This window comes from Oryzias melastigma, linkage group LG14 (assembly GCF_002922805.2).
Source record: "Oryzias melastigma strain HK-1 linkage group LG14, ASM292280v2, whole genome shotgun sequence".
Taxonomy (NCBI): Eukaryota; Metazoa; Chordata; class Actinopteri; order Beloniformes; family Adrianichthyidae; genus Oryzias; species Oryzias melastigma.
In genome coordinates, this window is record NC_050525.1 from 19,482,727 (window position 1) to 19,498,940 (window position 16,214).

The 16,214-nt window shown below is 37.3% G+C and overlaps 1 protein-coding gene across 1 annotated transcript in view; it reads right to left on the minus strand.

Annotated features, from left to right (window-relative positions):
- Positions 1-16,214, minus strand: part of LOC112142958 (transcription factor COE1) — a 95,979-nt gene that overhangs the window by 20,618 nt on the left and 59,147 nt on the right. The window contains exons 7-10 of the mRNA XM_024266655.2: positions 8,950-9,031; positions 6,688-6,829; positions 4,495-4,628; positions 2,352-2,478 (exon numbers count right to left, since the gene is read on the minus strand). Of these exons, the coding sequence (XP_024122423.1) occupies positions 2,352-2,478; positions 4,495-4,628; positions 6,688-6,829; positions 8,950-9,031 (485 nt within the window). The remainder of the gene's footprint in view (positions 1-2,351; positions 2,479-4,494; positions 4,629-6,687; positions 6,830-8,949; positions 9,032-16,214) is intronic.

Genomic DNA, 16,214 nt, shown 5'->3' on the forward strand with positions numbered 1-16,214 from the left:
CTGTCTGCTTTCTGTTCATTTGTTGCAGAAACTATGATTTGAGCAGAGTCTAAATGGCTGTTCGTCTCGTACTTGCCTTCAGATTTGAAAAATGCAACAAAAAAAGGGGCGGGCTGAGTGGGGGAGGAGTGGTTCGGATCTGTGATTGACAGTGAGGTTAGCTTGAGATAATTTTACTCTGCGTCTTCAATATGGAGAGTGGTACCGAGCAAAGTGATGCCAGTATCTACACAGAGGTTGAGGTCGAGGCAGGTGCTCATAGTCCAGACCGAAGTGGTAAAATGGTGCTAGCATCTTAAGCTAATAAAGGCCAACGTGAAATGTGAGTGAAATGTTCATTCCAAATCTCATCACCAGGACAGAGTTCACTGGATTCAATGCCCATTGCACAAACCACTGTTGCCTAACTTCAAAGTCCACTGAAAAGTTGTGCAAGCCAGTAGATTGTTCACAACTGGAGGCAAAACACCTACAAGCCATGCTAAAGCTAACACGTTAACGAATGACCATTACAGAATCAAAGATGGGCGGGGCTTTTATACAGGAGCTCAGAGCATGATGACATGAAACTTCTGAAATGATGTAGGACTAACACCACTTGACCAATCATAAAATTCAACTGTAATACCCAATTTCAACCTGTAGGGGCAGCACACAGATAGTTTTAGACTATAATTTCATGAATTTAACAAGTTTATTTTAATTCGTCAAAAAATGTGGCTATTACCAACAGACAGCACTTTTAAAGCCCCATTTATAGAAGTCAAAAGTTAAAAAAAAAAGTGGATTTAGGGTTTGGTTGCCCTTTAATGTCTCCTTCATGATCAATTCTCAAAAGGTTGGTACTTTTGTGAATGAAAAGGGACACCATCCAAATATCACTGCCAAATCCCTGTCCCTAATTGGTCAAAGTTTAACTGGTTCACCTTTTAAGTCATTTATTGGCCATGTTTTTTTTTTGTTTTGTTTTGGTTTTTTTGTACGTAGAGCCAAAAAATGATCAGCTTAGTGACGTGTGAAAGCAAGAGTTCTGAACATGGACGTGCATTTATGTGCGTTTATAAATACGTTTCATTGAAAGTGGTTGCTTGAACACGCATTGCCAATCTCTCTCCCATTGCAGTGTCTCTACAGAAGTTAGTCCTAAACCAGCCATAGTAAAAGATCTATTCCTTTACAATTAATCGCAATTATGTTCACTTAGAGATTCATTTTATTTGCTTTTTACAGAAGTAACACTTGAGCAAAATAATAATTTTTCAAACATTGTAAAGAAAAACTGTTTGAAGCATACATTAATTAATAATGATTTTTCTATGTTAAATAGTTGTTCAGACAAAAACTGAGGACTTTACTGCAAAGAAAACACACCATGTTTCACTTAAAAGGCTGACAACATTGTCAAAAAACTGAACACATGTGCTTTTCTAAAAATATCACTAAAAATAGTTATAAAAACACCTTTGTCAACACTTTTTACAGCTGTGGATGTCACACCTGGCACTATATCACACGCTAAACCGCATAGAAATTGTGTAAATGATCTAAAAACGAGGAGTATTTTTTTGACAAGAGCTAAAAATCAATCTTAGCAGTTGTGTGATCTTTACTGTCAAAAAATACATTAAGAAAAAAGCATTTTGTTAGGTAACTAGATTGTTCTTCGGTCCATTTATCAGTTACACGTGTTAACGATCTGGCTTAAACACTGACAGTTCATTGGTGTTTCTTCCTCCTCATTGATCAGCTCCTTTATCTTCCCTTAATTACTGGCATCATCAAATTTTCCTGCCTCTCAGTTAACGACGTCATCATTATGGTGTGATGGAGCCACGATGAGCGGCAGATCAATACCAGACATCACCTCACCACCATCCATTTCCACATATATGTGCAGAAATGACACATACATGCTCTAACTTCTCCTTCTCATCCTGTACTCATTTCAACAGGAAAACACTTATTCCAGTCAGCAATCCATTCAAGAGTCGCTCTTTTTTTTTTTTTTTTTTTTGAATCATTGTGTGTGTTTGTGTCTGTTTAGCCTGTGTGTATGTGTGTGTTGGTAAACTGAGTGTTCTGGATGATTTCACTAATAGTTCCAATATGTAGGGCTATAAAGAGCAGACTGTTTAATTGTACCTGGTTTTAACGAGCCACTGATTATGGCAACATTCTAACAGTGTGGCTCGTTAATGTTGACTAATCTACAGTCATTAGTTCAACACTGTCTGGCCCGAGAGTGAACTGCAACTCATGAACACACATGCACACACAGACGCACACAAGTAGAAGCTTAAATGAAAATGCAACATGCCTTTTAAGCTTTTTTTGTTTGTTTTTGGACCAACCTGTGTATATGAATCTTCCTGGTGTTCCTTTGCAGAACTGCTTGGACTTGTACGACAGAGTGACCTCCACGACCCCCGGGATGTGTCTAGGAGGCGTCTGCACACGGATGGCGTGGGGCGTAATCAACTGGAGGCAGAAGGAAAACAGAGTAAGTGCACAACAAATCTCAATTAAAATATATTTTTGTTGAAGCAAAAATTGTACCACAGAAACAGGCAACACTGTTTAGCTTGTGTTTTAATAAATAAATCATGTACTGTATTTTCTACTTTAGAAGGCACCGGATGGTCTATTTTTTTTTAGTTATGTCATAAAAGATGCATTAAGGGAGACAAAAGAGTCAGAGATAAGTCTGTCTGACTTTATTAACTATGTTCTCAGTAACTAGAAGTTGTCTGTGACAAGCTGTGTGTTCACAGCATCCATAACTCCAAACTTTATTGCAACACATAAGAAAGAAAACAGATAATAAAGCTGAAACCAATTATGCTACGAATATGTTAACCTCCAAACCTGTTAGTAACACATAAAAAAATAAACCATAGTCCACGTTTGTGAGTTCACAATATCTGTAACTTCCAACTATTGCAACACATAATGCAAAACATCAGACTGCTCAGCTAAAACAAAATTACTGTGACTATGCTAGCTCCCTATGCTAACTTTCAACCTTGTTAGTGATACATAAAAAAAAAAACAGTCCCAACTGCAACATTTAACCACATTAGCGTATTCACAATAACATCCAGCATTGCCTTGACGTAACAATTTGATATAAACTTTATATAAACTTTATATCAAATTGTTACATCATCACTTTGGAATGTGCGGGTCAAAGGTCGCCTGTCAAAATGAGTTTGATGGAAAGGTATACTATATCTCTCTCCCTTGTTTCAAGGGAAAAAAATATCTTCAGAAAAATAATTTTAGTTTTCAATAGAAAAAAAATAGTTTAAGAAAACAAGTCTAAAATAATAACAAGATTTTTTGTTGTTAAGAATTCTTGGTAAGACCATTTTTCTGGCAGACTGTTTTTGCTTATTTAAAGACATTTTTCCAGACTTTTTCAGAGGAACTGTTTTTACAGTGTGGATTTTTTTTGACATTGCATCAAATTTAAACACAAAGTAGATATGAAAAGAATCAAGGTAATTACTAGTTTTATCACATTTTAAAAGGTATTAAACAGAAATGCAAGTGCTTGCACACAAACTTAATATTTGATTTCCACAGCCTTTGAAAACACAAATCAAATATTGTTTTGGTTCAACTTCTATATTAAATATGTTGTTTTTTTCTAAAAAAAAAAAAAAAAAAGGATTATGATAATCCCCATGGCTACAGTTTGTCCTTTCACCCTCATCCTGATGATTAACAGTTCATAATGACTGAATATTTAACTTTTAACATACTGTCATAAAAGGTGATTTGAACAAATAACAGTCTGACCCAGATTTGTGAAAACACAGCATGTGGGACAAAGATGTAGACAAACTTGAGTTTGGCAAACGTGCAGTCACGTTCCTCCAGAAGAATATTTCAAAACCTGTTTTCCTGCTTCAAAATCAATAATCAGGTTGAGTGCAAATGAAACATTTGCTTGGCAAAAACCTTCTCGGAGCCTGTCAGAAGAACACCAAGAGAGCTGAGTCAGTTTGAACCCAACTGAATTGAGAGTCTGTACACATGTTAGTGTGTGTAAGTGCGGCTCTCAACACTGTAAACAAACCCCTCAGCTCTTAACACACACAGATTTGTGTATGCCAGTATACACACACTCTCACACACAGACACTGTTGTTGTTGGAAGGGAGCCACAGTTGCTCGGCACACACGGTTAGTGGAGTCAGAAGACAAATAAACATTCTGTGGAGAAGTGGGACTGCACGGCGAAAAAGTATGATAGTTAAATATGAGTGTGCGGATCAAAATGCACTGATTGGATCAGCCGTCAAACATGGAGGCAGAGGGTTGTTGGGTAAGAAAAGCTACGAGGGCTTGTTGGTGGGCAGTCATTAGGGTGGTAAACATCCTTTAAACAAACACCATGCACTTGATCACACAAAGCTAAGAGGCTTGAAGAAAAGTATGTTTTTATTTCAAAGGGCTAAAGCAACACAGCAGTGGAAGCTGCCAAACTCACCTCGCTCCAAACCAGCATGGTACCAAAGATAACTTGGAGGCCGTCAAAGAAGTTGTCTCCTATGATGATGACTGTTGCGCCCCCTGTGGTCCAACCCTCACTGGGACTGATGGCTTTAATGCATGGAGCCGCTCCTAGAGAGAATAAAAAAGACGAAGATACGTCATTTACAGATTCATATAAGTCCTATTTTTGAAATAAAAAATGAATAACTGGACAAGTCATGATACTGGCTGTCAGTTTCAGGAATTTGCACCAATAACTAAACAGCAGTGGTTCCCAACCTCCAGGTGATGAACCGCTACTGGTCCATGGGACAGTTGGTGCTGGGCCGCAGAGATAAAAGCATTTTACAGATGAAAAGATCGTGTTTACAAGTTTGAAATTTTTCCATTTTATATCAAATCTGATTCTGAAGGAAGCTACATTTTGAACTGGATGCTCTATTCCCACATGCAGCTCATTCTTGTCAAGTCGCTCGGTCACATTGAAAAACATTCGCTACTTTTTTAACCCTTGTGTTCTCTTATGGGGTCCAGATGACCCCACCCTTATATCGATGAGTGATGGAGGACAGGATTTATGTAGGGACTCCAGTAAAGAGAAAAAAAATCCTTGAAAAAAAGTTCAGCGCGTTGTCTTATGGGGTCCAGATGACCCAACGTCAACATAAGTAGGATAGCACAAGCGTTACAATGCTTTTGAACCCCCAAACTAGCAAAGTTAACAAAAACAAACATATTTGGAAAGTTTCTTTTCACAGAAAAGAGCCACTGAAGAAACAGAAGAAGAGCCTTCAACTTTAGAGAAAAAAAAATCAGCATTTAACAAATAAAAACAAGGAGTGGAATTTTTGCAACAGTTATTCCAACACACCCATGCATAATATTCTGCAACCGTCTGTCTAATAATAAAGTTGTTCAAACGGTGGATTCATGTTTATTATTATAAAAATAGCAAAAATAGCAATTTTAGCAACAATTCTTTACTTTTTTGTATTCATTCTTCACACCTTAAAGTCAGACAGGGCCGAAGTTTGCATCCAGTTTTTTGTTTTTCTTTTTTTGCTTCCATTTGGACAGTTTTTTTTTTTCATCTTTATTAACAAAATTGTTGGATCACCATCTATAATCTCCTAAAAATACAACACTGCAAGCTTCAAGTTGGACAGAAATGAGTAGAGGGAAATCTTTATCACATTTTAATGATTTAACTGCACAAAATCTGGAGTACAAATAAAGTTTAAACCAGATGTTTAACAAAGTATATACTTTACCCTCAAATGTAAAAAAAAAAACTGGAGGCTAAAAAAAGAAAAAAACATTTGGGCCATTAAATCACATTAAACCGGTCCGTGGCCTAAGAAAGATTGGTACCACTGTATAGAATACAGGGCATAGTTGAGACCTTTTAATGCATAGATGGATAATGAAAAACAATAATTAACATAACTGATCAATGATCAAACAAGTTCATCTAATTTAAAAAAAATCATTTATATACATATTTTCTGTGAAAAAACTTACACAATACAAACCATTTGGTTTTTAATTGCTTATATTCAGAACAATTACATTGTAAGAGTCTGAAGGCAAGTACATTTAAAGCAAAAAGAGTGAAAAAAAAATCTTAATCTAATCATTTAGATGTGTTCTAATCCAATCTAATATGTAATAATTTGATTTGCGATCCATTATTTTAAAAGCATTTTAGTTTTAAAGGATCATTTTATGCTTTTCTTTGCCCAAAGCCTGATTGATATGAGATTACACAAACACAGGCAGTCAGTTAAGCTTGTATCAGAATGGCTTCAAACAGATTCAGTCCTCTTCTGTCACTTCAATGCTAAAAATGTGGTGAATTTAAGCTCATATGATCCTGTCCCACAGAACAACAACAAAAGCCTGTCTATCAAAAAAAACAAAAAAACAGCTTTCTCTGTAATGGAAGCCAGCGATTATTAGAAGTCAGCTGAATTACAACGTTCACCCCCAGTCTGGATTTGATTTTGACAAAAAAAAAGCATAATGCTATTAGATCTAGCACATACATGCCCACAGAGCTTCATGCATTGTGTGTGGAGAGCTGGATTAGCCAGATGGAGGGGCAGGAATCACCTGATAGGATTAAACCATCAACCATCTGGCGGCCATGCTGCTTGCATTCACACACACACACACACTTCGGAGTTACCGTGTTCTAGGTAAGACGGCGTTCCCTCCACAGGGTCGAGCCTTCGGGCCCGGCGGCCGTGTTTGGAGTTGTTGTGGACAAACATGTTGTCGGAGACCGAGAGGACATGTCCTTCCACGCTCACTGTCGTTGATACAACCACCTGAGGAGATGTGGGGGAGGAACAGAGAGCACACAAGTGATTGTGGGAGAGACAAGCAACAGGAGTGAAAAAAATGGGATTTAAAGTCCCCCTCCAAGGAAAATCAGGTTTTTTGAGTTTTGAACATGTCTGAGTGTCAACAAATATAATAAGAAATTATTTTGTTTTTGCATTTTGGACTATTTCTCCTTTTAAATCAATCAAACTGTCACAGACAGGCTCTGTTTGAATTAATCATCTTCTTTGCATCACTACAGCTCTACTGCACATGCACTAAAGAAGATGGTATCTTTCCATTGACTGCAGTCAAATGAGCCGCCGTTCACATTTCCGCGGTTAAATCAGCATCACTGGATTTTTGTGTGAGCTTCATACAATAATTACAGGAGCAGCTGAGAATGCTGGAATAATCTCCACCAGACTCCACGAAGCACCTTGATGTGACCACAGAAATGTGAACGGCGGCTCATTTGACTGCAGTTATAGGGTTGTAAATCAATGAAAGACCATTTTGATGTTAGCTTTCATTATTTTCCAAAGACTCTACTTTGAGAAACCCATGGATTTTGGTCACAGCAACGTCAATAAACATTGATAATTGGCTAAAAGAGTCTGCCTTTTGGAGGAAGTTCAGTCCATGAAGATCTTCACTTCCTGTTCGGAGCTGACATCCATCTCAAAACGACACGGCTGGATATTGCTTGACATTTTTATGTTGCAGCAGTGAAGATTTGCGCTAACAAGACACGGAGCTATCATAATCAGACGGGGGGGGTCAGGGACGGAGCTACTCAGCTCAGCTTCAAAAGCCACGCCCCCTTAGAGGAGATTTTGGAAACAGAGGCTTCAGATCAACATGAAAATGGCTTTTTAAGACGTTTAGGTTGTGGAATTTTGATTAAAAGAATGTCATCGAAGGACTGTTTTTTTATGTTTTTGTAGCATATTTCCCATGATGGAGGACATATATAAATTAATTTAATACTTCTCTATTCAAAATAGGATGAATTAGGAGCAGACAAAAATGCAGCTTGAAAAAAGGTCTCAGTTATAATTTAAAAACTCAAAGTCTTCCTGCTCTGCTCCATTTTGATGCATCCACTTGCAGACAAATAGATTCATTAATGTCTTTGTTTTCCTCATCTGAGCTGGCAGATGGCTCAAAACTGCAGCAAAATATTCCTTACCGTTTTTGTGGTACTTATAATGTTAGCTTGCAGTTGTGACTGGCTGTAAGCTAGCGGGAAATAGTGTAAACAAAGGGATGATGGGATATCAGTGGAGGCATAAGTTGTGTTGAGTTTCTAATATACTCTTCAGAAAATATGTCTTAGAAAAAGCTTTTTTTAAATGCTGCTTATAAAGTTATATTAATGATTTAAAAAGCACTGGAAATGCTTTTACAACAGATCAAATGTGATTGGAGTGGGACTTTAAATAAATTCAAGAATGTGAGGCAGAAATGTAGAAAAAAAGACACCAAAGCGAGGAATTACAACATCAAATAATCCCGAGGAGTTCGAGGCATTAAACTGTGAAAAGCTCTTGATATGTAACCAGTTATCACTGCTATTACCATCATCTTCAACACACATAAAGTCACTTTGGCTGCATGTGTGTTCTCTGTTCAACAGTTTCTGATGGGTCCGGCCCTTAATTATCTCCTAAGGAAACAGAGCTGTCTCTTTCTGGTTCCACTACAATAAAGCTGCACAATTAGGAGCACTGATGCGGTCGCACTTTTATTACTGTGTGTCTCTGTCCTGTCTTTTGCACCCCAACCCCCCTATCACACACACATACACCACACACACACACAAACACGTCATTGCAATAAATTTCTCTTGTGCGTCAAGTATCTCCCCTCAGCCTCAAGTGTTGCCTTCCTGATCGTGTTGCATGTACAGTGATAAGGAAGTAGAGGTGAATGCTCTTTCTTTTATTTATTGCTTTGTTCACATGCACTGAGACACAAAGTCCTGTGTGCATGTTTTTGTAACCAATAAAGTGTTTTTATATATTATGTTCACAAAAACAAAGTAAAAATATTCAGATGTACAGTCTGATGTAGGTGTAAAAAGCAGAAAAAAAAGTGAATTTAGGTGAGGAAAAAGCTGTACCTGGAATCTCCTCATGTCTCTGGGGTTTCCTGCATTCTTTAAACAGTTCTGGTTGCACTTGAGGAAAAACTTGAGGAAAAATCTGTGAATGACAAAGATAAAAAGACTGTGTTTAGGAGTTTATGCGTCTAACAAAAGATAAAGACACTTTTTTTTATTGAAAATCGATGATGAGAATAACTTGCAGATAGAGGGAAAAATATTTTTTCTGAGATCCACAAAAGTGCTTAATTACTGATTTTCTAAATATAAAATGAAATTAAAACAAAATACTATTTATCAATCCATTTTTTTGTGTATCTTTTTTGGGTTGCCAGACCCCAATCTAGCTACCATTGACAGATTGGACAATTTATCAACCTATGAAGCCGGAGTGCGTGGATAAAACCCACATATGGACGAGAAGAACATGCACACTCCTCACAGAACGGTCCCAGATGAGGTTTGAACGAGGGCCTTCTGGCTTTGAGGTGAAAGTGCTAACCACTGCTCCATCGTGCAGCCCTATGCAACTAAATTAAGTAATTTAACAACGCAAACATTTACTGACAGCAGCCGCATTTAAAGACATACTCTGATCATCTTTTGATGTATTTTAAAGGTGTTCCTAGTGGTCTTTTAATTATGATTGTCGTTTTCAGCCAAAATCAAAAACCTGTTTCGTTTGCTATGACATAGTTTCTGCAGTTTGACAGGTGCTCGCTAGAAATTTACCTCGGAGTTGTTCTACCTGTTGCTGAAAGCTCAGAGCAGGGAGCCTGTGGTCTGCTCAGTCTATTTTTTATGTCTTAAATAAGCTTTTTTCCAAGCTGTAGTTTTTCGTCAGCTCCTGATTCCCAGTGATTTGGATAAAGAGATACTCAGAAATGCAATTTTGAGCTTAATTGGCTTCATATTTGTCCTCCATATTCAGAAAAATGGCACAAAAAAATGTTAAAAACACTATTTTAATCAGAGTGAGTCAATACACTGAAGATTCCTGAGGATTTACAGTAAGTCATGAACAAAAATTCACATTGGATGTTTTCAAGAGATGAGCATATGTCATAAATCCATATTACAGAAAGAATCAACCTCGCAGATGGTCATCAGCGACAGCAAACACATCCAGGTTGTGTTTTGCTGTGAGCCAGCTGGCCAGCCCGGCAAAAGCTACACTCAGACGAAAACATAAAAATGTTCATGTTTGCCTGAGTTGCAGCTCAAACAAAAACAGTATCACAGTACAGCTGGATGCAGCAGGAAATGTTTACCTCACAACTAAAAGCCCACAATGCCAACATTTTTTTTTTCTTCAAGTAAATCTGCTTTTATAGCCACACAAAAGCAAGGAGCAATTATCTTTGACAACATTAACTAAATATACAGAAGAGCAAATGTATTTCTTGGACTTAAATACTACAACTTTGTATCATCTTCAGTCTTTTACGGCTTAAACTGCTGCTCCACTGTTCAATAAATGACAGCTTTTCCACAGGACTACATTAACAAAGTAGAGGTGTGCAATTATGTGTGTGTCTGTGCAAACATGCGCTGTGCATGTGTGACGGTGCAGCACAGCTCAGTGGCAGGTCTGAGTGTAAAACTCTGCGTTAACGAGCTCAGGCTTCGTTAGGACGCCGGCGCAGGGATACTGCATGTCTAATTACCTCGACCCCTCACCCTTGGGTGACAGCCTATCACAGCTGAGGACAGCCACGGTGACCTCTGTTGACCTCTCACTGTCTAGTCCTCCTCACAACACTAGCATAGCGTTAACACGACCACCTCGGCTGACCCGCCGTTGTAGATCTCAGTGTAAAGGAGGTGATTTGGAGGCTCCCACAGTCATCTGCTTTGGATATGACAAGACTACAGCAACAGCAAAAGTGGGTTTGTGATCTGTGAAAATGTTCTTTAATGTAAGTTGCAGTCTATTATTTGCACTAAAGAAAGTTATGTGGAGTTAAAAGAATTTCTTGAGTGTTTCATAACTAATCAAATTAGGGTTGTTGTTCAAAGTCGGCCATTACCCAATAAGCTTTAAGTAATTCACTGATTTTGTTAAAGTTGACAGTCTTCTAATTCACTTTTTGCTGGCAATTTATTATGTTTGCCACTTTTCTGTACATTTTTAAAAGACCTGGACCATTAGAGATTGCAGGAACCAAAACCTTTTTCAAAATTTCACCAATTCTTCATCAAAATCAGTTTAAAAAATTGAATTTTCCTTGTAATTTTTAACTCAACCGAAGTTTATTTATATGGCACTGTCAAATTTAAAATAACAACTAAAAGGTTAAAACGATTGAAGGTAAACAAGTATAAGTAATTGCTATAAAAAGCAAAAACTGAATAAATGTCACTTTATTTCACATCTGCCACCTAACTCTTTCTTTCTATTTGCTATAAGTGTTTTCTCTCATTGATATGGGGGTTCGTCCTCTCTTTTAATGCAATCCTGAGCGCCGCTCTTCCTCTTTCACTTGATCCCATCTGGCCTAATCAACTCTGATATGGAAGGAAAAAAAAGCCCCGCAGCGGCACACATGCAAACACACACACACTTCAACACCTTGGGTGAACTGATTAGCTGTTAAAGTAACTGGTCGTTTAGAGGCCTCCAATTAAACCGGGCAATTATTAAAACCTGAATGATAGAGGAGGAGGGACGCTCTCTGCCCTCTTATCCTCTGTTTACACCCCCACCTCATAGTCCAATCATGTTCAAGTGATGACCCCTGTTATGTTGGGAGGTTCACCATTAGACAGATCAGCCTGTGGTTTGTACGCACACAGAGGGAGCCAATTTCAAAGAAAATGTTATAAATATATTTACTTTTGTTGTTTTCTCATTCAATTGTATGAGAAGGGTGATTCTACACTAAACAATCTAATAAAGAAAAACTCATTTTTTTAACCAAAATGATAGAAATGGCAGATTTGGCTAAAGAATTTTTTTTCTCTTAAAACAACCTCAAAGCTTAAAATGTATTAGTGAAATAATAAGATTGTTAATAACATACAGTGTTACATAGTTTCTCCAAAGGAGAAGTTCTAACAAAAACGTTCAGATCATTAACATAGTAAACATTGTTCTGCTTCTCCTGCAGGACGCTTCAGTTTGGCCACTAGGTGGCGATCGCGCTGTAGCATTACACCTTATTCCAGAAGAAGAAGAAAGTATGAGTAAAAAATATGTTTTAGATCATAAATGGTTACTATTAAAAATATTTCCTTAAAGAGTTTGGAAAAGTCATACCTTTGAGTATATAAAATGTTCATTTAATCAGTAATGTATGTTTAGGTCGAATGAGCGTTAGCATTAGCTGTCCTCTGAGAAATTCCAATAAACGTTAACATCAAGCTAGCTGACTTTAGCTGTATGTGCTAAATAAATCTATATTTTTATGAATTGATTATTGATCTATTAAGCTTAAATCGTTTCAAATTGATTAATTGATTTTATCAACCCTATAAATAAAATCTATGTAAAGTTAAGCACAGGAACTGATGGATGTTATAAACTCTTCTCACAAAAAAACTTGAAGCTTGTTGCCAAAAAAGTGCTAGTGCTCATTGGAAGTAATGTAAATATTGCATATATAACTTACTATGTAAAGTAAAAAATGCTTAGAATTTCCTTAAAAATATCTGCCTTGAATCCTATTTGCTTTGTGTTTGGGTGTAAAACTAACAAAGTAGTTTATGTAAGCTGATGAGGAATATGTAAAAATTCAGGCAACTTTTTATTTTGCAATTAAAGTAAAGTTTTGACTGCATAAAATAAAAAATATTTTGTATTCCAAAGTTTGTTAATATTTTTTTATTTTAGTGAGGATACTCTAAAACTGAACTACTTATATTTCTTCAGCAAATATGATTGTGAAATGGTCCAGACAGTCATAAGGCTAGAAGCTACGGTTGAGTTTGACTTTTTAGGCAGCCATGGTGTAATTGGGCAAATGGCATAATCACCTGTGGTCTTCCCATTGACTGTTAGCCACAGCAAACTTAGCAAACAACAGTTGGATGCAGCTTTTTCATCATGTTAGCCTTGGTGTAGTGGTGAACAGCAAGTTACATCTATTATTCAGAGGCCAGGATGGCAATTATGGCTCGGAGCACAACTGACATTAATATTTAATATATAGGTCCAACACAGACCTGAGAGAGAGACAGGAAGTGACAGAGTGAGGGGATGGAGAGGGCGCTGGGATGCCAACAGATAAACACAGGGAGGAAGAGGAGGTAGTGAAGCTGGTTTGTGAGGAAGAAACAAATAGCAGGAGAGTAAGGAGAAAGGATTATGAGAGTTTAAATAGTTAAAATGCAAACAGGGTGGGGGAATTCCACTATCTATATATTTGTGTTTGTAATGTATACAGAAAAGACTGAAGGAGTGTGTCCATTTTATTCCCTGTAGACCTGCTACTTTACTAAGCCAAAAATAACGATGCTGCCTTAGAAGGAAAAAAAATAAAAACACACACAACAACTCAGGAACACACATACACAAACACATGCTCAGACAGCATTCTTTTAAGTTGTTGCTGACAGGTAGAGAAACTGCAGAGAGTCAGCTTGTGCAGACAAACTGTACAACAGATCAGTGCTTTTGCTGCTCCTACACTGCCTCCTCTGTGTCTCTGCTCCTGCTTGCTTTCTTTAACGGCCTTGTTTCACCTGCCTGCCAAGTTTCTTGTCGATGCTTTCTGACAAGATCATGATATTCACCATTTTCTATATGAGCACAGAGAAAAACAAGCCGCCATTTGTCTGTCTTAGTAACTAATATTAACCGCTTAGATACTAGTACATTTTTTTTTATCCATCCAACATTCCTTTAGTGCCGTTAATTAAAATTCCACATTAAGCCAAATAGTTTATTGTGAGTTTAATTCAGTGTGTTTACTCATTGTAAACCAACTTCCTGTTTCCTGTTTACGTTACCTCTGGCATTGTTTAATGTGACAACGTCAGATTGCATTGCCGGACTGAGTGCACGTCCAAGTCCAAGTGGAAGTTGAAACGCGATCATTAAATACTATTCTGTCTGTTCAGACTCCCACCACAATAATAGTGTGATTATGTATTACTTCCTGCAAGGAAGACACTTGTTTTGCTCTTGGAGAGTCTTGTTCATAAACACTACATTAGCAGTAAAGGTTATAAAACAGAGACAGTTTGAAAAGTCTGTTCACCACATGCTGATCTATTTGTCATTTTTTTACGAGACCGTAGAAAGAAACGCTGCAGACTAAAGCAACTATGCAGACTGCTACAACAAAAGAGTTTTCAAGTTTATTTTAGAGGCCAAACTATGTTTTGAAACATTACTTTAATAGTGTCATGCTGTAAACTAAAACACACTCTCAGCAGAATGGAAACAGCAAATCTAAGTGGGTTTTCTTGTGGGGTTTTTTGGAGCTCAGGTTCAAACAAACCATCCACTGACTCTACGTGTTTGTGTGTTTTCTCTTTCTTCTTCGTTGCTTGTCAGTTTGTGTGGACCCAGTGACTTGTGTAAACTTTTCCAACTATAATTTTCCACAATAATCACATTTTTCTTAATGATTTTTCATACTTAAAATAATTTAGAGGCATTTATTTAACAAGTATACTAATTGCATCTAATTGACTTAATTCAAATATTTCTGAAAAAGACATGGAAACAGATTTTAGCTTTTGAGACCCAATCCACTCATTTTTTGATCTATTGTCAAAGCATTTCCAGTGGCATTTTAATGATGATCTTTAGGCCCCCTCCCCCCCCAAAAAAGTTGTTTTCTAGGACATAGTTTCTGCAGAGCAGCATCCATCTGTTTACACACTCTTCTGCTAGCTTAAAGTCCCTCAAAACTCCAACCAAACATTACCAGGACAACAAAAATGGTGATCCATCCGTACAGTTTTGAGCCAGATTCCAGCTCGGACGAAGAAAACGAAGACGTCCATGGATCTAGTCATCTACAAGTGGATGGATCAGAGTGGAGCAGGGAGTTGTAAGTTCGACATCTCACCTTCAAGGTTTTTTTTTTTTTTTCAACTCCTGATTCACAACAATTTCAATAAATAAATATTCAGAAATCCAATTTTAAGATTAATTTTCTTTACTTATGTTCTCCATAATGAGGAAATGCTACATGTTGAAAACACAATTTTCATCAGAATTGGTCTTTAAATAAACTTTTGTCCAAAAAATATAAATCACAGAACTTATCATATAATTGTTAAAAACTCCTTGATTTCAAAGACTAATAAAAATTACCCATGTGTGTGTACTTGTATTTATGTACTTGTGAGGACCAACCCTTGATAAACCACTAACAAAGTGAGGACATTTATAGTGGAGACTTTTTTTTTTTTCAATTTATTAAAAACATAATTTTAAGTTTAGTGTTAGAACTAGGTCATAGTTCATGGTTAGACACTCATTTGTGATGTTAGAGGTTAGAAGCCAGGAAACACAGTATGTGAATATATAAGTCCCGTAAAGACACAAAGACAAGAATGTCTGTGTCTGTGTTTTCAGGCAACTGACGGGACCTTTCTGAAACACAACTCCTCTGACTGTCACACAAAACTAAACAGAGCCCTGCAACAGGAACCCAGGGGCAGGAAACTATTAAAATAACAGACTTTTCCAGCAGATCTGCATGTATTTTATAGTTACAATCCCAAGTTAAAAACAAAAAAAAATTATAAGTAACTCACAAGAGAAAATTTGCAAGACAAAAACAAAAAATATTAGGTTAAAAATGTTCCCAGAAAAATACTTATGGAAGACAACATCCCGTCTTGATCCTGTGATCCGAAGACATCACCTTCCAGTGATGATTATGTAACTGTAACCCCACTCAAATCAACAATAGACTGATCCATGTTTCCATTTGCATTCCCAGACTGCACTGATTCAGTTCTATCCTGTGTGTGTTTTCTCTCTGCGCTTGAGGCACATTAGAAGTTTTTTTTTTTTTTTAGTTTATAGAGACTTTAGCATTTAGGTCGTCCACACAAATCAGATATAGTGACTTAAATGTTGGAGTATGGAGAGAAGGAGTCAAGAGTCTGAGAATTTAAGACAAGAAGAAACTGACAGCTGGGGGTGGAGGGGGGGAGTGGTCGGGAGAGAAACGGAGTGCGGTGGAAAGAATAAAAGGACGAGGAGGAGGGAGGGGAGGGAGTGAGAATTATGCGAGGGAAAAAGACTTAAGAGAACTGAGCGGAGCCGAGCGAAGCAGAGTTATTTTACATAATGATGGTTGATATGCAGAGAGGTAATT